At 37.6% G+C, this 23610-nt stretch overlaps 1 protein-coding gene across 3 annotated transcripts in view; it reads right to left on the reverse strand.

Annotated features, from left to right (window-relative positions):
* Positions 1 to 23610, reverse strand: part of LOC114878174 (carbonic anhydrase-related protein 10) — a 248034-nt gene that overhangs the window by 12299 nt on the left and 212125 nt on the right. For all 3 annotated transcript variants that reach the window (XM_029191668.2, XM_029191669.2, XM_029191670.2), the window contains exons 5-6: positions 21652 to 21747; positions 13073 to 13139 (exon numbers count right to left, since the gene is read on the reverse strand). In XM_029191668.2, the coding sequence (XP_029047501.1) occupies positions 13073 to 13139; positions 21652 to 21747 (163 nt within the window). The remainder of the gene's footprint in view (positions 1 to 13072; positions 13140 to 21651; positions 21748 to 23610) is intronic.

A 23610-nucleotide genomic window follows, 5' to 3' on the forward strand; every position in this document is an offset into this window, starting at 1 on the left:
TTTTGATCTCCGGCTACAAGTCATAAAAGAGAAGGATAGCATGAGAGTCGTAGCTGCTGAGAAATTAACAATAGTATAACTTTCTTATTTTTAGATTTTTCTGGATATAAATTGTTTTAACATATTATAAAGTGAGATCAAACATAACATAATTTGAGTTAAAATGACGAGAAAAAAAATTCGCATTGGGGATGTTCCCTTGTACTATAGAGAGACGAAAAGTTGACGAGTCCATTAATCGCATCGCCTGACAAAGAAGAAAAATGAAACTTTGTGACAAAGTGACGAAGTCAGCGTTGCGGCGAACTTTGAACGCAAGGATCAAACGTGGAGACAGGACGGAGCGTGCGAAGTGCTCCCCCAGCCCCTGTGCCATCCCGCTCGTCAACTTCTCGTCTCTGCATAGTACTGTGCAGAGATGAGATGTTGCGGAGCGGGACGGCACAGGGGCTGGAGGAGCACTTGGTCTGTCCCGCCTAGTCCCCACTTCGTCACTCACCCACACATTCTCGAAGCGTCTCATTTTCCTTCTTTGTCAAGCAGCGTGCTTAGTATGTGTGAGCGTTTCGACCAATAACGCGTGACTAGAAAACTCTGACTTCCTTAGCTCCTTAGTCTAAAGTCTAACCTAGACTTCCTAGTTCCTTAGACCTCGAACGCGGCTTTAGCCTCCGCAACATCTCATCTCTGTACAGTACATAAAATAAATAAATATGACCCAAATTATATTGTGGATGGTCTCATTTTAATCAGAAGAGTTTGGCTAATATGTTTACAAAATCTATAGGTAAAAAAGATTATAGTGCTTTATTATAAACTATCAAACTCTAACTCTCACGTCGGGTGAGAAATACATAGGCGTATAGGACGAAACCGGTGGACACTATCAGCAGGGCAACAAAAGAACAACTAGAGAGATTTTACTATACCTTGAATTTTATTAAATATGAAAAAATAATTTTCATTCAATCTCCAAAAAACAATTCACGCAGAAAAAAAATCTTTGTGTTTCCTCTGAATAATACAAATGCAAGGCTGAAAGATGTTTTCACGTTGATTCTTTCGTTGTTGCTCAGCAACGCAACGGATCAACATGATTCCCGTTTCTTGAGTTTCTCAGCAACGAGAAAACAAAAGATCGGAAACAGGGCAACCGCACCCCCTTTCGTTGTCCAGATGGCCAACAATGACCGCTCGATGCTTTGAGAAACACAAGCATCCAGCATCGGCCAATAGGACATGTCAACCATTGCAGTGCCGCGCCGTTCCGTTTCGTTCCGTACCGAAAACGCTAGGATGCCAGCATACCGACGAAATGCGAATAATAGATGAAATATTCGCGAGGCATGCCCGACTATTAAACCAACACACCTCTGAAATTGTATTTTATAGCTGTGCCCGTTGCCGTTTCACCCCTATTGAGATGAAACGCTCCCTTTGTGGCATCTTCTGCAACGAAGAACACCGACAAAGCTCAGCTGAACAGAAATGCAAGATGTATTTTGCCAGATTCCATGCTTGATGCTCAAGAATTTTGAATGAAAGGAAAGAGAAAGGGATTGGTTTGATAACACTTTCAATTAGTTATCAAGCTGAAATACAAGCTGCTAGGAAGATTTCATTTTTAACACTAAAGAGTTTTTAAGTGTTTACAATGCAGCGTGTAAAAGTATTTATTTAATAATTGCAGCTTTCTTAAATGTAATCGTGGAACTGGATACCTATAAGGGGATTTTAAAATATATGACTAATTCTACTCATTTATTAAGCTGTTAATTATTTCTTTCTTTCAGAGTTATCAAACGATAATTATTTAGATTACGGACGGCAACTCCGATTTCGATGACTTTAAATATGTTGTAGAAATTAACATTTTGAACAACTTTTTCCTATACATACATATAACCGCCGCTCGGCCTTAGTTTTCGAGATATTTTCGAAAAACTGTCGAGACTGCTACATCTTACACATAGTGTGCGATCGTCGCTTTTCTACTGTTTTTGCAGGTATGTAGCAGCACGGCGCGGCGGCCGACACCAATATACATATATAACGGGTGGGCTTAAAAATTTTGAATCTCAGTTTGTGTGTCTGGTCGCCGTTAGGCGACCAGAATATTACTTTAGTCTAACCTAACCTAATTCATTGATTAGGTAGATTAGATTATGTTAGGTGAGGCTATATTAAATTCTCGGCTGTACACGATAGAAGTACACAAGGTATATATTGGTCATCGGTCGCCATGCTGTGGCCTGCAGAAACAGTACAAAAGCGGCGATCTCGGGTGGACTTCCGGAAAAGGGTCACCCCCGACTGCGTATACTTACGTATTTGGATACGCTGATTACATAAATGATAGTGAAAATTGGCGCAAATTTGATTTCATGGTAAAAACCGTAAAAAACCCATGAAAATTATGATTTTTTATGTTTATCTTGAGAAATACTAAGAATTTTAAAAACATTTCAAGTAAAAGTTGTAGATCTCATCGAAATATATATTTTATGTTGTATCTATTTTTCTTCTATGACTGATAGTTTTTGAGAAAATCATTGATGTAGTTGTATGATGTCTCACGCCCCACCGCTTGACTGTAGGCTATCCCCACTACACGTTATCGCATTATGTATGTACTTATACAGGATTGCTTCGAAATAAGCAACTGTTCGGTCCCGAGCCACTTGCTTATTTCGAGGCAATCCTGTATGTCCAGATTCGGTTAGGTCAGGAAACACTAATATCCCGGCCGCCGCCGCGTCGTCAGGCGGCCGGCATCGCAGGCAAATGTCAACATTATTGAAATTAGTTAATTTTGATTTAAGCTCGCATTAAATCGCAGTTACATGGTCGGTAGCCAGGTCAGAAATAGTAGAAAAGCGATGATCACTTGCGGACGAACACACAACTGCGGATGTATATTCGTATGTCCAAGTGAAATTCAAGTTCATCGCAACTTTCAACCCCTATATCTCCGCTCTCTTAAGACTTAGACACCTGGAATCACCATATTTGTGATCCTCATCCTCCAAGCTATCCGACTATATATATACTAAATCGGAGCCCAGATTCAATCCAAATATCAATGTAGAGTATCACGATATATACCTATAAAAAGTTCATTTGAGTCATAACAGTAAAAATAATAACTTTACGAAAAAAACGTATATAACTTTTTTCGTAGAGCTCTTTAAGTGCTTTATTTTTTGTTTGAAACTTTTTCCTCTAAAATCAATATTTCTGGAGATACACAATAAAAACGTTTCAAACTTTGAAGGGGGGTGGGGGGCAAACGAGGCCTTGCCGCCAAAAGTCCTCTTAGGGATTTTATTCTCTAATCAGGTATAAGCTTTGGTAAAAATTTCATCCAAATCGGGGGTGACCCTTTTTCGGAAGTCCATCCGCGATCCCATACTAATGCGTACGTTGCTACGGATACACACAGATGGGCAGAATTCAATGTGTTAGTTTCGACAGTTTTTCGAAAATATCTCGACAACTAACGCCGAGCGGCGGTTATATGTATAGGAAAAAGTTGTTCAAAATGTTGATTTCTACAACATATTTAAAAATCATAGAAATCGGAGGTGCCGTCCGTAATCTAAATAATTAGCATCTTTTTTTTATGTAGAATGTTTTAAATATAGGTGTGGGAGAATCCGAAAATTTCGGTATCCAATACTCAGATCGGGTTGAACATTATTTCGGTCGACTCGGGATTTCCACAATTTGGAGAACTGAATGAAAAGTGTTCACCAAAAACTGTACATAATTCACTCTGAGCTGACCAAAACAATTTTCGACGCGATTCGAAATTTTCGAGTTCTCATACACACATATTATCGAGAATCCAATCTAACCCGACTCGATATTTAGAGGTTTCCATTTAAATATCGAGTATTCGGATTCTTTTAGTTTCAAAACAACAAAAAATCACTTGAAATCTCGGAAGTGCCTCCACTTACGTTAGATAAAATGTAATAACGATAATTATGTGAATAAAGTAAAATGAGACATTCCGTCCCATAAATAACGACAAAAAAGAAAAAAAATGAAAGAAGAATTTCCCTTGTATAGCATCTGATTATACATCTTTCTATTCAGAATTTTATCATACGTGTCTCAACATAGATTCCTCACAAATGTTGTACAGATTAAAATATCCCATGCGTAAGTTAACCTCGCGAATAATTAACAGACAGTTTATTCATTGAATATCCGGGCGTGAATCAGAGTCCGTCGATTCATCGCACGCGGTGGTTGCGATTCTGAAAGGGTGCGAGCAAGAAAACGAAGAATGCTTGCTCGCGAAAAGCTTCGCCATTAGTTGGACGAAACAAAGCGGAAACGCGCGATGCACGTGACATTCCCGACCCCGCGTTCGTAGATAATAGGGCATGCTGGCTTTTCCAGCCCCAAAGTGGCTTGTGAAAGACAGCAGACAGGAGAGGATGGATTTTTCTGCTTCAGATCCGACTTGTCGTTCTGAATGCCACGCAGTTTCCGCTGCTACGTGTTTCCGTATTGTTTCCAAGGTTTGTCCCTGTTATTCGAACGCGATTTACGCGTGCAATGCACGGTTTACTCGGTGCTTGGAAAAAAAATCGGATAAAATTGGAACCGTTTGCTATCAATTGTCAACTGAGTGACGTGAGGTTAATGATGATTGAAATTCAAACAATCAGTGAAGAATTTAATTATTTAGATACCATTTTTCCTTTTACTTGGAATTGAAATTGCAACATTCCTAATAACATAAATTTCCCATAAAACAATTATTGCTAATGACAAACTACTAATAACTGAAAACTCATTGCGGGACCCGAGCCCAACTCAAGACACGAAACTCAATTCAGAAGTCTACATTTATATTCAAGGAATGATTTTTCAGACTTACTTCAAAAATTTGTTACAAAAATTAAAGTTATAGTTAAGTTTCAATTTATGTGTAGGATATAAACAGAACTTTCGGAATCCCGCTCGAATCTGAAAATAATTCTCAACCCGATCATCCCTACTCGAATTTTCGGGTACCCGTATGCCGTATACCCTTATTATGTTACATTGATTAAAGAGATAACGAGTCGTTTTTAAAAATGTCATATTTCAACGAACGATTCTTTGATTTACATCAGCATCGTGTTTCCATCATTTCCACGGGAACTCATTTCCTTCGATCCTTCAAATAGTCATAGGGAAATATTAACGGCAAAAACTTTTCCGTCACTTTTCCCTCTTTCCCTTTCCTCGCGGAGCGCCTGTTTCGTATATCACAGAGTTAATATAAATACTTACATTACACCGAAGAGCAGATTCACCGTGGCACGACAGACCGAACGCAGCAAGAAGCCATAAAAAATTTTATATTTGCTCGGAGCGTTGGCAAGTAATGCGTCGCATTTTTCATTTTCCTTTGGAAAATGCGCGCATAGACACACGTTATATTCATATTCACCGGCCGCTGGCTTGTCTTATTTCGTCTCTTTCCCCCATATTTTATCGTTCCCATATACTCTACGGGGACCGTTTACAATGAAAGACAACCCGACATGTATCTTCGTTCTTTTCTCGAAAATGTAGTCAAAGAGATAGTATGCTTTCTGATTCGCTATCGACTTTCTTCTGCTATGTGAATGTTTCTTTTTATTCTTTGTACTTGTTTTGATTTCAATGTTCAATTTTTCCGGATAATAATAACCAAATAAATCGAATATTCGGATAATCTGGATAATTTGAATTTTTCAAGCATTCGAATTTGAAATATTCGAATGTAATATTGCAATAATTTTGATGATTCGAAAATATTCGTATTCGAATAATTTAAAGAGTTCGAATTTGGAATATTTGATAATTTTAATTTTCGAAACGCTTCAATTGCAAATATTAAATATCGGAGTATTTGAACAATAGGAAGCGTTCAAATTTGAGATATTCAAATATTGAAATATTTTAATAAGTCGAACAATTTGAATATTTCAACATAGCAAAAATTCAGAAACGGAAATAACAGAAATTACTTTCAAAAATCCACCAGGCTGCAATACAACAAAACAATCTTGCTAAATTTCGCATTAAATACCTACTTGGAAACTTTTCCAGCAGCCAGGATCAGGTCCCATTGTTGTCAGCAGTGCCGTACGAGCGTACATCGGCACCCGTGCACGTACAATGGAATACTTAGATCCACCCCCTGTCGGTCCAGCGCTATTGTCTCATGATTTATGTGCCGTGGTCGCGCAGTGTCAACAGGGTATTGATTAAAATACACAGACAAGCGTAGGCGAATTTATGCTCGCTAGCCAGACACCACCGGTCGAACAACATCGTTGTCCCTTGTAAATCGAGCCCCCGGGTCGTGTCGATACGCCATGTCCTCGTAAAAAGCCATTCCATGGCGAATCGTTTAACGCCAGGACACCGAGGACACCTACGAAAGGTCCTCCGGCAAGTATCGACACGCTTCGTTGAATTCCTTCAACGCGTTTAGCGATCCCTTTCATACGTTTCCACTTGGAAATTCCTCACGTTTATTGTCGAAGAAAGTTACTTGTGTTATGATTTCTGTTTCTCTTTCTTGCTTTTGTGCTTTATCCTAGCTCATGCGCGTTTTTTATCAGTTTTAATAGAGAACAGAACATCGAACGAAGTGATTGGTAGCTGTTACTCTCAATTTAATTGATAAACAAGGTTTATACAAGGGTGCAGCGAGTCTTTAGAGGGTTTTCATTGAATTTTTTCTAAAGAGGAATTGTTTTTTTTTCATAAAATTAACGGAACTTCAAATAGCAATAATTTTCAAAAATTCATTTTTTAATAAAATCTATATCGTTCGAAAGCGCTATTACAAAGGTAGATACTAAATTCCTAAAATGTAACTCCAATCTACACATTTTCCCTACATAAAAATTCACTCAAACCAAAAATCAAAATGGAAAAAGCAACCCAGGCTTTAACCCCCCCCCTCCCGCCCTCCCCCCACCTGGTTCAATGCGCATTCCTTTTCATCATTTGCGCAAAACGTGGCCACAATTCATTCAGTCAGTCACAGTCTGGCAACACCCTGTAGGTTAAATGCTCAATCGTATTCATCCCTTCAGGTTCGTTCCTTTTCGCGAAATGCCCGACAATATCGAGTCTCGCGACGAAATAAACTTACCCTTTCGAGAAAGCTGGCACGGATATCCGCCACGGAGAAGTGACTCGTTACCTTAAGAGAGTCATTCTCCCTGCCCCTTTTCTCCACCCTCGTCTTCTTTTTCTCCTTTCCGTCGACTTTTCACCCCTTTCGAATCGTGTGCCACCCCTCTACCCATTCCTATCCATAGTTCGTGTAGCCTGCAGCGTCGGCACACTCCCTTTTCTGGCACCATTTTATTTATTATCCGGGGTTATCCCAGCGACACAGACTGCGGCCAACTTTCCAGCGCGGCTCGCTGAAGCGGCCCGCACGGTATTTGGTGCGTGAACCCACGTATTCATCGTGTACCATCTCACTTACTCTTACCCAACATCTGTTGGCATCTACTGTGTGTATCTGTGTGTGTTTGTATCTCGCTTTTGCAAACGAAAACTCGGGTTTTCAACCTCCTAACTCTTCCGCGCGTGCTTCCACGGAAGACCTTTTGATGGTCCACTAATTGCGACCGCGTCTTTCAACCACGGACGCGCGACGATGAATTGCACCCGTCTTTTAACCAACTGATAAACTACATATACGGATAAGTTGTGCCCTAGGATTTTTAGAATTTTTCGAGAATCGAAGGCATTTGGCGTGTTTAACGTATGTGCGATGATTTATGGTATGAAGAACTTTAGGTATAATAAACTTAAGACGAATTTTGATTTTTAGAAAAATTTGAAAAGTATCATATTATTAATAATGACGTGCGAGTTTCGGTTGGTGAACTGTTTTCGAGTTTTGAAAGTTGGTCCTGTCCCCCGCTCACAATATGTACGTAAGTCTTGCGTGACCGGCATAAGGGTAAGATGAGGGGATACTGCACATACCTTGACTGGCCCTGTAGTTTTATACGTACCTATTGTACATAGTAACACGTGACTGTTCCAACCAATAATACGTTACGGCTGAAAGTACTCGTGAACTAAAGTGAGCACGACCAATCATGTCGCATTATTTTCATGGGACTTCTTGTCAGAGAAAGACAGAGTACAGCACATAAATTTGTTTGGGTAGCCGTCGTTTCGAGACCCAAATATCAATTCGAGACATCCGATTATGTTACACACAACATGATATAAGAACACTTTCAAGGATACAAATTTAAGATAGGTTTAAAAAATCATTCCTCGAATGTAAATGTCGTCTTTCAAATTAAGTTTCGGGTCTCGAGTCGGGTTCAGATCCCTAAACCTCGAGTCGGTTCGGATAATTGAATTTTCAGCTGCGAAAAAAGATAGATGATGATGAAATTTATTAATTGAATTTAAATTTCAATTCTATTAAATCTATTGATGATTTTTATAGATTGACTGATTGCAACTGATGAATGATATTATCACCTCTGTTTAGATCATAAATCAAAAGAGTAATTTGTTTCACGTTAATGTGCCGTGAAATTATTAATCGCGTGATAACTTGGTGAAATTATTGAACGATGCGTTCTTCACAGGACGAGACGAGACGAAACAACAGAAGATAAATCGTAATCAGAGAACGCGACGTGAACGAAACTATTAATATTCCATGTGCAAAAGCAGACGTTAACGGAGCTCGGTGTATCGTGTTGAAAGCCTATAACGTAACTGGATATTCTGAAGCAGTACTAATGCGTAAATGTGTATTGATAGTGTACAATGGCGGCATGGATCGCATTTAACGGGAAATTACAATGAATCATCGATCGCAAAGTACACGAACTTCTGCTACCATTCAGAAATTTATTATCAATACTTGTGCTTCATTTAAGAAAATTTCAAAGGCCTTAAGAAATTCACATTTCAAAATTCAAGTTTCAAGTTTCAGGTCTAATATCGCAAGTTTCAAATCTAAATATTTTAAAGTTAGAGGGTTGTAACGTAAAATATTCTCAGTTTCCAAGAAAATTTAAAAGCTTTTTAGTAATCAACACTAATTAATATTTCACAGCTTAAGTTCAGCTTTTAAGTCTAATATCTGAAATTTTCAATTTAAATAATTTAACATATCCAATCGACATACATACATACAGAAATTTAACAAGAAGTTCCAGTATAAAATATAATATTAACAATTTTTCAAACGTTACTGCAACATTTCACGACTTTGTCACGTAGGCAGACCATTTTTATCAAACATGCCTCCTTTCAAATAAACCTTTAACATCTGGAAAGGAAAACTCTCAGGCAAACAGGCCACTTGCTCTTGAAATAAATAGCAGTCCCAGCGATAACAGGACCAAATGTTTAGGGAAAGTAATGGGTCCACTGTAATCGCACAACAGATGCAATCACTCTAAACTGTCACCAAAACAGATGGGCCCAAGCCGATCATCTGAATGTTACGTTCCGGACAGAAATTTTTACACATTCACCTTGTGCCCCCCCCCTTCTGTCCTCTTTTGGATGGGTCTACCCCCGTCATCTTGATCCATCGTACCCTTGACCTTGGTTAGAGGTACAAACGGAAACCATGAACATCGATGAATTGTTTTACATTCTGGACCTCCCCTGATTGAACGCAAAAACGATCTTTGATATTTCAAGATAGTCTATCTTTTCCAGACATAATTCCGATTGTTAGCGTAACAAATTCCTTCCTCGAAATCAGCGTAGTCCCGCGGCTCAAAATCACGTGTCGTCTTTGGTTCTGAGTATCGCCGGATGTAAACCCGAAACATCATTCGTGTGGTCCGATAATCCTGACCACTCTAGAACGTTCCTTATCGGCTCCGCGAAGATGATCGAAATTCCTTATACATACATTATAATAATCCGAATTTTCTACTAATTTACTAAACACTGTAATATTGTATTTCCTCCACGCCGGTCAGTCCAAGTTGCGAATTTATTTAGCATTCGTTCAAATTCAGTAATCTGTATTAATTTTGAAAAACATGTTTCCTTCCTATGACGTTAAGATCAAAACAATTTTGTAAAGTTTATTATATTTTAATGAATATCGAAATCTTTAGTATGACAGGAAGAGTAAAGGAATATACGCGAATTAGAAAGAGAAAGATTAAAACAGAGAGAGGAATGCACATATCCCTGCTGCACCACCGATAAGCGAATCCCGCCTCCTTACGCATCGACACCGCCGCCTAATTCGTTAGGAGCACAACAACGCAATGTAAACAATTTCGGACGAGGCCCACTCTGGTCTTCTCCGAGAGGTACAGATTGCGACACTCTTCGACGTACAATCGCGAGCAGCGTGTCGGCGGGTCCGCGAAGTGGTTCAGAGACGAGTTTTGTTCTAAGTTGTTTGAAAGTAGCAAATAGGGCAAAAGACTCTATCTTCGTGTATCCATTTTATTTTTCTTTTATTTTAATTATTATTTTATTCATTATTCTAATTTTTCAGTTTGATTCTATTTCTTAATAAATATATACAATTACGTAGTTTTAGTTTAATAGACTTCGCAATAGTTCACGCGTTAAAATTGTGTATCGGTGCAACAGTTCAGGGTGTGTGCTCTACTCTCCTTCCTCCAGAAACCAGTCAACAGGGAAATAGCAGCAATAGGAGTTTTTCCATATAATCCGGTGAGTCGTTTCTATTACTCTTCTGGTCATTTTATGAATATTTTACCGAGGAATCTCCAGTAGTCAAAATTGACGTAGTCAATTTTGATTGTAAGAGTCTTCTTCAATTGGAAATTCCTAATTCTGAATTGTATTTCATCACATGTATCTGTCCATTTCCGGCCAATAATTGTGTGTCTCAAATCTAAGTTGTTCATGAGCTAAATCTGCATTCTCTTATATTTAATCGCATTATTATATTTCATTATATTTTAACATTTTATACCTATTATTATATTTCAATATTTTATATACTCTTCACGTTCCAATATTTTATATATTTTATACCTTTTAATATTATATGTATTCCATTATATTTTAACATTTTTATTTTATAATATACCATTTTGATTCATTTTAATCAAAGCTAATTTTCTTTAACATTATCTTTTATAGCCTCCTTCATAAATCCTATTATATGTATCAGCGATCTGATGAAAGGGCCCGTATGGGACTAGCGTATCTCCGAACTCACAAATATTTAGTAAAACTTTTCCGGCTTTACGGCGTCACACGCGCGTTACGTTATCGATAGTTGCATTGCTCGACTAACACACTACCACAATTCATACTCTACACTCATACATCAGCTGACACTTCCACACAGTAGCGTCACAATCATACGCGCGCGCGCCGCACGTAACATGAATAATAACCAGATCACCCTTTCTCATTAGTATATGTATAAACCCGTTCGTACCAACGCTCTTCGGTCAGTACCAAAAGTCATCTTGTGTCGAGAACTTCGTGTACAAACGTGAGCTGGTTGATGTTTAGTGAGATCGGGTTCGAGTCCTCTTCGAGCAAAGTTTAACCCTAAGCCTCGTACTGACCTGAGCATTCGTGCATCAAAAACGTTCGTTCGGGCAACAATTCTCAAGTGAGTACGGCCCGTTAATGTGTTCACGAAGGCCCAGAGCACGAACTAACCCTTTTCGACGGCTGTAGCCTCGTACTCACTAGAGAATTCGTGCGCCGAAAACGGCCCGTTATGTGTTCGCGAAGGCCCTGGGCACGAAAGAACACTTTCCGACGGCTGTCAGTCCATCAAAGGATATTCGTGCGAACAATTTTACTGTGCCGGTTACAAATTTCCAAGAACCGTTAGTCGACCGCTGTCGAATTTACCCCTCGCAAAAACTCAGTTTATGATATGACCTGATGAACCGTCATAAACTGATTTTCGAAATCTGGATCAATTTTTGATATTAATTGTTTGGATACTTTAAACAGATATGTACTGAAGACTCGTATATGAATCTCCCGTTGCTAAAAAACGTAGCGTTATCGCTAAGCGTTCTTTTACCGTCACAGCTTTTCTAAATCTGGTGTCGTTTTTTTGTATTTTAGGGCCGATAGCATTTATTAAAAATTCAAAATCTTCCGATGACATCCGCACAAAATTTTTAAAATGTCCACTAGCTTCTACCTATAAATCTCTAACTAGTTTTTCACCACTAGAGGTTGCTCTATTTTTATACATCTGACTAATCCACCATCGTTTATCTTCATTTTTTCTCCTTCTTTTTCTTTTAATTATTGTGTTCATAATAATATCATATATACTGCACTGGCGATCGAGACGTCTGTTCCTGTCGACATTCTGACTTCGACTGGTTCACGGTAGAAAGAACCTTTCTACATAGAACCCAGATACAAAGGTTTACGGTACCCCAGGTAGAAAGGTTTGCGCGAACAGCCGGAGAAATTTCACGTTCGTTCGCCGAGAGCATTCGTTTGGGCAAAATGCACAAGTCAGTACGAGGCTCTATAGAATCCGCGAATCGAGTCAGTGTTTCTATTTGGCATTTCCAATTAACCACACACGACATCCCGCATTGCCAGTGCGTCAACCCCGAGCATACTACGGAGATAGGTAATATACACATTACACACCTATATTCGCGACAAGAACAATTGTAATAGATAAAATTGTAAAATACATTGCTGTATCAACCCCACATTAGCATCTTTCTTCAAACCCAGTGAACCTAGTGACAGTTCCCACAACAATACAATCTAACCGTTCGGGTTGTATTGACATTAAATAATATAAGTTACGCGACCTCTCGCCCCAAAGCCTCCGCTAGCCACACGTCCTGCCTACCCTTCGGCCACGTAACAACTTAAATTTCAAGTTTCAGACTTAACATTTCAAGCTGTAAAACTATATATGTAATTTAATATAAAAGCAAACAAGAGCAAACTAGCCAGGAGACTTGATTGAAACCGAATTCATTTCCAAGCAGAACTACCGGCATGTCCTCGATGCATCAATACAATACCTACCATATTCTACAGATAATTCATAGGAATCAGAATCAGTACTCACCACGATAAATAACTTTGTTGAACACGCTTGTTATGATTTGCAGCTCCGGGTTCAGTGTTTCACCAAGCTGAAACAGACATCAAATTTCTTTGAGTGTACATATCGTGAACACGGTTAGGTAGTAGTCGCTGATACCTAAGGTAGGGTCCAGCGTAGGCAAGGTCCATTTATTCTATGCCCTAATACGTTTTCCATCGATTTCCCATGAAAACGAGGTTGTTCGATGCTGCTAAGTGCACCGCATAAAGAGGTGAAGGAAAGCAGTCGTTTCGGAAAGGAAAGTTCTATGCTGGCCACCATTAAAGGTAATCGTAAAAGCCGGCTAAACCGGCCACCAACTTTGAAGTGACGATAAATAATAAAAGCTTATCCGAGCATCGTGCAATGGATCAACAGATTCGTCGTTTCTATGATGGAACGGTTTGATCATTGTGCACACTCCCATTCTTCATTCTTATTCCTTTTTTATCCTATATTTGTTAAGATCATTAACTGAAAAATTTAGCAACGATATTTAAGGAAACAATTTTAAAATATCCCTATGGATCTAGTGTAGAGGATAGAGGAAAGGAGTTTCACAATATCCGATGTAATTATCGCGTCTTCATCCGGCAGACAAAATAGAGGCAGGCACCCTGGATTATTAGCTTCCGAGCATGATAACTTATTAACTGATAATCAAGTTTTCAGTTGCATGTAATGCAGCAAAGTCAATAGCTACATTGCTGAGATAATTAGGGCACCTGGGTTGTTCGATGCCTATTAAACGTTCTTATGTAATAAAGAGCAATTAAAAACAAGCCTGGGAATATGTAAAAAAGATTCAAACGTTTACAGAATCCATCATTTACAGAAAATTTCCGATAAGACAAACAACGGAAATAGCGACAAGTTGTCACTAAGAATAAATCAATTACCTCGATAACAATTGTTCTATAACTAGAATGAACGAATGAATGAATGAACGAAGCTGCCCAACCTATGGTAAATTACATATACATAGAAGCAACGCAATGGGTCCAGATAGTTAAGATAAATTAACGAATGCACCGGTTGTGTAAATGGGCGAAAGAAGAATTCTAAATGATCCCAAAGCGGCTCGAACCTTTAACAGGTGCTCGATCTCTCGACAGGGGGTGGGGGATCGTAAAAGCGTGTCGTGGCGAGAGGTGGTCCGTGTTGACGGCTGTAATTCAAACGGATTATACCCCAGGGGTGTCTGAGGGATGAGATCGAAATGAGTCGCTACCAGCGTAACCTGTCACCGTCCGGACAATCCCTACCACCCGGATGTGTTTCTGGATATTTTCACTCAGTCAGAGTGTGACCCTTCTTCAGAATCATAATTCTTGTTTTTGGAGATGGATTTAGTATTTCTAGTATTCAAGTACAATAATATTCATACGTATCCTCAAATTAATCCTATACAATAAATATTCGATGAAAGTAAAATGCTCGGGATCAAACTTTCGCCTACATCATACAGTTCCAACATCATTAGAAGTTTGTCAACCGTTTCGAACGTAGAAAGGGACAACCAGTGAAAGAGAGCCTGCCGATTGTCAACGGTCGCAGCATTTTTTTCTTTTTCATTCGCTACCCTTCCCCATGTCCGAAACTAATTATTGTCAATTTAACCAGTATGTAAATAAATCATTTTAATCAGAAAAATGTCACAAATATCCTGGTAAAAGTTATGTAAGAAAAAAAAATTAAAAATAACAAAGTTCAGTCGTTGCATTAGTATGTATTATCTAACTGATATATCCGATCCCAGATCATATTATGTACACTACTAGGCGAGCGAACTTCACGGCATCTCAAGGGGTATACGTCCTCCACCGCACCGGTGGGAATAAGTTCTTCGCTTTCATCGGACAGATCTTTTTCGCTTTCATCGAATCTTTACTGTATTGTGAAGTTATTTATTATGTTGGTGAATTCTCAAAACTTTCTGCGTAAGCTTCTACTTTATTCCAATTTTTTTAAATTTTGAATGTATACAATAGCAACCTTTATCAAATTACACACTGTCTTATAATTAATAGAGAAAATTGCAGTTGAATTAAAACTAAATAAATTTTGTATTATTTGAATATGGTCATGTTTGACATTAGGACTCGACCTAAGGTCTCATATTTTATTAATAAGAAAATAATAGCACATAATATTGTATCGTAAATGAATTTTAATCAGTTGTCGTTTACTTTTCACAGTTCTTTAAAAATATCTCAGAAAGTAAATGTCCGACAAAACAGGATGGCTAGTTTTACACAAGCAAAAAATTCGTTGCACTGGATGAGTTTTTCTTTGAGATTTTTCTCGCGTTGCCTCGTTAATTTCGCGTCCTGCGATTTTTGGTTAATGATTTGGAAATAATCGAGCGAAGCGAGACGCTGTTCGGATGACTAGGGAAATTTTTGTGCTATTAATGCTCGGCATCGTTTGCCAACGAATTACGTCACTTTTGGTAAAAAATAGTAATTATGAGAACAAGCATGTTTTAATTTTCGATGAAGAATATGAAAAGAAAATTCGAATAAATTTACAATCGTGTGGTTCCAAAAAGATTTAAAATCTTTTAGAACAATGTATCTTTTACTGGCAATTTTCTGTTTCATATTATTCACGTAATAAAATAATATTAAACCATGTACAGGTGCTACAAAGAAAACGAGAAAAATGAGATTCAGTGGGGTAATATGAAATTTATCGCGTATTAAATGCAGGTTCGTAAAAAATTTAGGAGGCATATATTCTGGCAGAGTATTGCAAAATTGAAACTTTTCTCTCATCAGAGGGATTGTGAAACGTGCAGAAATTTCTTTTTTATCTTTCTACCGGTTAGGGGATTGTTTAATATGAGATGAAACTCTTTTGATACAAAGATATTACGATTTCAATATTTCACTTATTCGTTAAATCGTATAATTAATAATAGGCGAGAGCTTTGCTTAATCAATTTGATTAAAATATGTTAATCAATTATCAATTAGCAGAATATGTTTCTAAAAGGAACAATTAATTCGTTCTTTTATAAAATAACGTATAATACTGAATCTGACCTTCATAATAGTTTCATTAAATATTGTGTTAAATATAATTATATGTCCCAATTAATTATTAGGATATTTTTCAACTCTCGTATGGATGCTAATTGAATTGTAATTAACCGAATATTATTTTCAAATTCTTTTCATATTAAAAAAAGATTTATTGATAAAAAATAAAATTTGAAAAAATATAGCACAATTAATCCTTGGAAACCGGAGCTTGGATCAATTGTGACCCAAACTTACAAAACGTATACAAGGATATTAACTTAAAGTTAATTTATGTATTAACTTTAACTTAAAGTTAAATACATATATCATTTTTAAGAGAAAGAGTTTTATATATTGGAAAAATTATTTTTAAGGGAACAGTATAAAATTTAGATAATGAAAATAATATAAATTACAAAACTAAATTAAAATCGGGGTTTTCCCCATGGTTCGACAACCGAGGGTTACAGTTATTATATATTATTGTTGTTCAATTTTAGTTTATAAAGAAAGCACTTTACTATAAAAAAGAATATACTTTTGTCGTGGATAATCAACGAAAGACAAAAAAAGAACGGTGTTGAAAAATAAAACAACAAGGAAAGAAGGAAAGCGAGCTAGAAAATAGGTGAACGTGTTGACGAACCCTTTAAGCCAACTTAGAGCCGATTTTGTTGAACCATTCTGTCAGAAATCAGAAGCATGAACGCTTGTTTCCCACGTTTGTTGCCTCGTCGCTCGAGCTTTCCAGTTTCTTCTAGCGGAACGCCGGTTCCACGGAAAAGAGAACGAGAACTCTAGACAGAGAGGGAAATAGAGAGGAGAAAATGCAACGGTGGAACGAGCAGGTGAAAGCAGAATGTTTCCTTCGAAAGTTTGGAATTTACTCGCGGAATTGCGCCGACCGTCCGCGAAAAACGTCGGCTGGCTCTTTGTTTGTGAGAGTCCGAGCGAAATAATTGTTCTGCCATAAGAATATCGCCAACGAAATCTTCTCTCTTTCTTTCTTTCTTTCTTTCTTCCTTCCTTCCTTCCTTCCTTCCTTTCTTCCTTCCTTCCTTCCTTCCTTCCTTTCTTCCTTCCTTCCTTCCTTCCTTCCTTTACTTCGAACTGTTTCCGTGGGACATATTTATTGCACCATGCTTTTGCTTTCTTTATTATTCTTTTTCTTCACTTCTTTTTCTTTATCGAATTTCTAACTTGATCCAGCAAGTAGACCAAATTTTTTGGGTTATTACTGAATAATCGTAGATACTAAAATTTAGTGATTTTCAACACATTAAATATTACCGTGAAAAATTATTAATTGCTAATCAATGCTAATTAGAATTTTCTATTAATTATTAGAGTATATTAGAATATATTAAATACTGTGGTTTAAAGTGATACAAATGCAACTAAAAAGTACACTCGCAATCAAATCAGGTTTCCATGCGGAAATTGGCGATGTCTTAAGCCTCGTACTGACTTGTGTATTTTGCCCAAATGAATGCTCTCGGCGAACGAACGTAAAATTTCTCCGGCTGTTCGCGCAAACCTTTCTACCTGGGGTACCGTAAACCTTTGTATCTGGGTTCTATGTAGAAAGGTTCTTTCTACCGTGAACCAGTCGAAGTCAGAATGTCGACAGGAACAGATATCACGATCGCCAGTGCAGCATATATGATATTATTATGAACACAATAATTAAAAGAAAAAGAAGGAGAAAAAATGAAGATAAACGATGGTGGATTAGTCAGATGTATAAAAATAGAGCAACCTCTAGTGGTGAAAAACTAGTTAGAGATTTACAGATAGAAGCTAGTGGACATTTTAAAAATTTTGTGCGGATGTCGACGGAAGATTTTGAATTTTTAATAAATGCTATCGGCCCTAAAATACAAAAAAACGACACCAGATTTAGAAAAGCTGTGACGGTGAAAGAACGCTTAGCGATAACGCTACGTTTTTTAACAACGGGAGATTCATATACGAGTCTTCAGTATCTGTTTAAAGTATCCAAACAATTAATATCAAAATTGTTCCGGATTTCGAAAATCAGTTTATGACGGTTCATCAGGTCATATCATAAACTGAGTTTTTGCGAGGGGTAAATTCGACAGCGGTGGACTAACGGTACTTGGAAATTTGTAACCGGTACATTAAAATTGTTCGCACGAATATCCTTTGATGGACTGACAGCCGTCGGAAAGTGTTCGTTCGTGCCCAGGACCTTCGCGAACACATAACGGGCCGTTTTCGGCGCACGAATGCTCTAGTGAGTACGAGGCTACAACCGTCGAAAAGCGTTCGTTCGTGCTCTGGGCCTTCGTGAACACATTAACGGGCCGTACTCACTTGAGCATTTTTGCCCGAACGAACGTTTTCGGTGCACGAATGCACAGGTCAGTACGAGGCTTTAAGTTCTTGCTCTCTCATGAGCATCCCCGAGGAAAATGACTAAGTGTATATGTAAACAGTACTTATATAGATCTGTGACCTCCCATCACTTGCGTATAAAAGTATATGCGAGAAAATTCGAATTTATAGCGAGCTTTGTTGTCTCTTCACGTAGACACGTGACTTTAAAAAATACAGAACGTGCTAAGCCGAAACGTTGCGTGATCGTGGTACAGGTCCGGTCATTGGGTCGTGGGCTGAGGTGCTTTTTACAAAATAAAAGTAAACTCGCTCCTAAGCGGTACCGGCGCGGTGTACCGTGCGAAGAATCTGTGTTGTCCATTAGTGCTCTTCGCGATAGGTGTAGGTTGCCGAACTTTTGCATGAGAGGTTCAGCGGAGTTCTGCTGTGCGGTGTACCGGGTGTACAGGGTCATTCGATGCCTTCTACTCTGCCCGTTCGTTTTTTTTTTTGTTTTTTTTACGATGACTCGTGGGGGGGGGGGGGGGGGGGAGCCGGAGTTCGTCGGTAGCACAAGCTGGAGGCACCCTTGAATATATTCGAAAGCGCGCCCCACCTCTGTGTGTCGTGCCTGCTAGCTGGGGCCAGTTTATCGGCATTCATGGTGATAACGTGCCGTTAACTTCATGAGGTAAAACTTCTATGCCCGTTCGTCAGAATTATGTCCTTCTTACACCCGACGGCGGACCATGAAGAAATCGTGTTTTACGACTTCCTTAGCTAACACGACCCTCTGTATCGAGATCGGGTACCTTCAAATTGGTTAGCGTGCTACAAATTGATATTTAATTTATTCTTAATATTTCTCAGTTATATTGTGGTGGACTGTCGCGTCGGCCTGGAAGAACGTTTTTCGGGGTTTTGTATTTTTCCTAGAGGTTGTATACATATTGTGTTTGACCGAACTCGAGAACCTTGGTTCAAATGGAAAGTCGGCTAACGACTAAGGTTAATGAAGGGACGTTTTCTTTTCTAGTCCTTAAAGCTAGAAGAAAGTTATTTTTTCCTCTTCCTCATTTTTCCTGGGACGACCTTTTTATTTTCACGGAAAAACAGTAGAACGTTCCGAACAGTTGCCACGAGCACTTCGCACACCATCAATTATAATCTTATTATTAAAGTTAGTAATAAATGTTATTATTTATTATTGTGTGTTACAGTCATTGACATTACCCCGTCACGTCACATCCTAAGATATACTAAATTTTATTTACAGACAACGTACTGTACGGTTAAATGTACCTCGAAGGGGACTTAAATACCCGATCTTGCAGAGTTTTTCTCGTTGCAGAGATTTTCCGTAAGCAAACCGTACTGACGCGTACTGAACCCTTTCTAGACTTTAACTAAACCCTAAGTGCCTTCTTCGTCGTCATCGTTTTTATACCCAAAAATTAGAGTAAAAAGAGTGATGAGGACGGACGTTACGTGGTTCTGAGAGACCGCGCCTTTGCTTCGCGTTCGTCTCGAATATTCTAAAAGATTGACTATGACAGGTGTACATACGCATCTGGTTCCAAATAAGGAAATTTTCGAAAACGGGAACGTAACGCACACTTGTTATTCCACGTAATAGATCTCTTAATTTCTAATGTTGGTCTGAAAATTATTTTATCGTGTGAGAGGTTAAATTTTTTTTATATTAATGTTTTATTAATATGTTCAATTCCAAAGTTAAAATGACTGTGTACCAATATAGCATGCCATAATTATAACTATTTTATTTTCCAATTTAAAGTTTGAAGAAAATAAATAATATTATAAACCTTGTAAAATGATTATACATGTTTTTATATTGATTTTTCACACATTTTTTTATAGTTACTTACACAAAATGGAAACTACAGAAGGGAATTTAGAAAGTTTCGTTTCCACAAATAGTAGCATTCGCAACTTTCGTAGTTTCCTTGGCTCTGATTGCTCGCGTACTATTATAGAATAATTATTTCGATCGAAAGGACAGGGCAAACACGCGATACCTTGTTCGTAAACTCGACAATAAATTTCGAAGTTACCCCAACGAAACCATCCACCGTCAACGTCAACTTCCATGGTTTCCATCCCCTATTTTCGAATCCTTTTGTCCCCTATTCTTTTGGGAATCCTTATCTTGTCTCTCGAATCGTCCATTTAATTAACCTAATATTCGTCTAATTAAATTAAGCTGATTACAGCGTTTCCATGAAACACAGTTACGTGCTACGCTTTTGTAATCTTTCTTAAATATTTCATTATTTATAGAGTCAAGAGAAATATATTTCTCATTTTTAGAAGATACATTAAAATTTTCTTTGAAATGAGGTGAACGATGTTTGATTTTGAAAATATTAACGAAAATTAAACAAATACTTTGGGATGCTGAGAATCCCATGTCTCCAAACATCTCACGTCTATCCAATTCCACCGTATCGTGTGAAACTTAAGAACCTTCATCAAAGAAGAGGCGAGTACAGCAGAGAAAACTTAAAATAGCGGTCAACTTTGACCGCAACGTGCCATCAAAAATCCATTAAGAAATTCTTTTCTTGTAGACGCGTAATCGTACACGCAATCCAGGCCACGCTCACGCAAACGATATCAACTGAAACAACAGCTAAAAGTAGCTCGAAATACATACTGTGCAACCATTATACAGATTGTTTTATGGAAATCCTATGTAACCCGTTTGCTTTCAAATAACAAGCAACCTGAGTGGGGTACTACATTTTCTGTATACCCTATTTTTACGAACGTAATTTCTCATCTCAACTCATCACATTTTGTATAAAGAAAATAAGGAAATTATGCGAAAATATTTCTAAAATTATCGAATCTTTTACATTTAGCGAGTTGCAAGGTAATGATTTTTAATTTTACAAGATTTATAGTCTTTTAACACGTTAAACGTTGCAGTGAAAAAGCTATAAGTGTAATTTTTCAGAATACCATAATTTTATTTTCTAATTTGAAATTTTCTACCTGCCGCCTTACAGCAATTAATATAATAGGTATTGATACTACTTCGAATTTTTTTCAATAATTTATTATGTGAATTTCCATAACGTTTAACATGATAAGGAGGATATTCTGGAGTTTCTATTGATGGAAACATGTATGTATATTAATTAAGCTTTATAGTGAATATCATCGATTTACCTGAACCATCAACGAGATCGCGACCAGGCCTTGACTCTTGTGCTGCGCCTCGCTCATATTGTGATACAATTCAGCATTGAAGCCGTACACTTGTATCTGCAACAGAACATCAGAACAAAGGAGCATGAAATTATTTCCTCGTGTAATCGTGTCTTGTATATCTCGGCGTGTAATTACGCCGAGAAATTTCGTCTTCGCACGAAGACATTGCTCAAATAATTATAACCTGACTATCGTTAGGTTAATCTGCATTTTGTTAAATTGAATGGTGGTCATTGGTAACCTATAGTAAATTTTAATTAACAAGAGTGAATGAATTCTTGATTTAATTTTTAAGCGAAATGGGAGTACAACAAAACGGATAATAATGACTATATATTTTCTATAATTCCATGTTGGAGCATAAAATTCTTAGATATTGTTTAAAACTGACGACAACCACAAATTACTCGAAGGAAAATATTTTAATAATAGCATATTAGATGGATAATAATAAAAATTCTTGAGGGTATTTCGTCGATTGATACTTCGTTTCATGGCATACCACGATGCTTTATTAAGAGCTTCAATTTCGATAAAACAAAGATGCTTTCTCGTGTCTCGCATTTTTTCCTGTAAATATTCAATCGATAAGGATTCTTCTATGCATTCCTGATACCGTGTTTTTTCCATCGTAGAAATGAAGCGTCGATTCCCTCGATAGCTTTGATGCTTTTTTTCTGTCGAGTAAATTCACGGCAACGAGATTAAGAAATCTACCGATAAAACGGCTGTAAAAAAGAGTAAAAATATATTACATCCATAAAAATTGTACGAGAGAATGATATGTAAATTTTCCAAACGTAGTGTCAATATGCAGAATTACACGACTTTTTAAAATATATGCACAGCATATTTTAAAATTTCTTTTATTTACCTACACCTATATAAACAGCTTCATTTTTCAAAACTTATGCAGAATACATTTTAAAATTTCCTTCATATTATCCAACTTCAAACAAGTTTAATGAAATCATAATTACTGTTTAATTCTCTTGAAAAATCAACAGAAGAGATTTTCTTTCCAACCATCTCACATTACAACCGTTAAATTAAAACCATATTACAGTATTCATAACTTAAACGTTCAGTCAGTGCCGGAGTAAGAGAAGATCTGGAGGGGAGGGGGCTTCAGCCCTGGACCTCATTTTCCAAGGGGCGAGCTGTTACAAACTTTTCATTTATAGTGTCAAAAATATTGAACGAATTTTGTACTGTTGTTCTTTTTCTTTTTGATTAAGTGTTGTTTAATTTTATTTAAAATAAATTTCAATTTTTCAAGTGAAAACTTCTTCAGGCGCACCGCATAAACACTTTGCTGGGTAGTGAATGAGTCTGATCCGTCACGGTCCGAGGTGAAATGCTCATTCGAACTAAAAACAGACAGCTGTGCGTCGTTGCGGTGTTTAGTTTTGTCACTGAATGTTTTTGTTTTTTAATATTTAATAGTAGCGACGATGTGCATGTATAAATATTTGAATATTGCCCTTTATCTTCTTTATATATATATTTCTTCTGTGCGTCTGTATGTCACTGAACTCCTCCTAAACGGCTGGACCGATTTTGATGAAATTTTTTGTGTGTGTTCAAGTTGACTCGAGAATGGTTTAGATTCACAATTCGGTCCACTACAAAATGTTTTTTTAATTAATTTTTTATTTATAAGTTGTTGTTGATCTAGTTATGTTCAAAAACATAACCTATTAAAATTCCCGGGCAGAGCCGGGTAACGCAGCTAGTAGATTATAAAGACGAAGAAGAATCAAAAAAGCCAGTTCGATGATGGATTGAAATGAAAAACGGAATTAGCTAATGCGCCATACAAGTTTTCACTTGGGTCGTGCGGTCTTAAGCACACACTCACTTGTTTTTAACAAAGGGGGGTCTCGAAGGTTTAATAAACTCGGGTCCCAGAGTTAC

The sequence above is a fragment of the Osmia bicornis genome, chromosome 11 (genome assembly GCF_907164935.1).
Source record: "Osmia bicornis bicornis chromosome 11, iOsmBic2.1, whole genome shotgun sequence".
In the NCBI taxonomy this organism is placed as follows: Eukaryota; Metazoa; Arthropoda; class Insecta; order Hymenoptera; family Megachilidae; genus Osmia; species Osmia bicornis.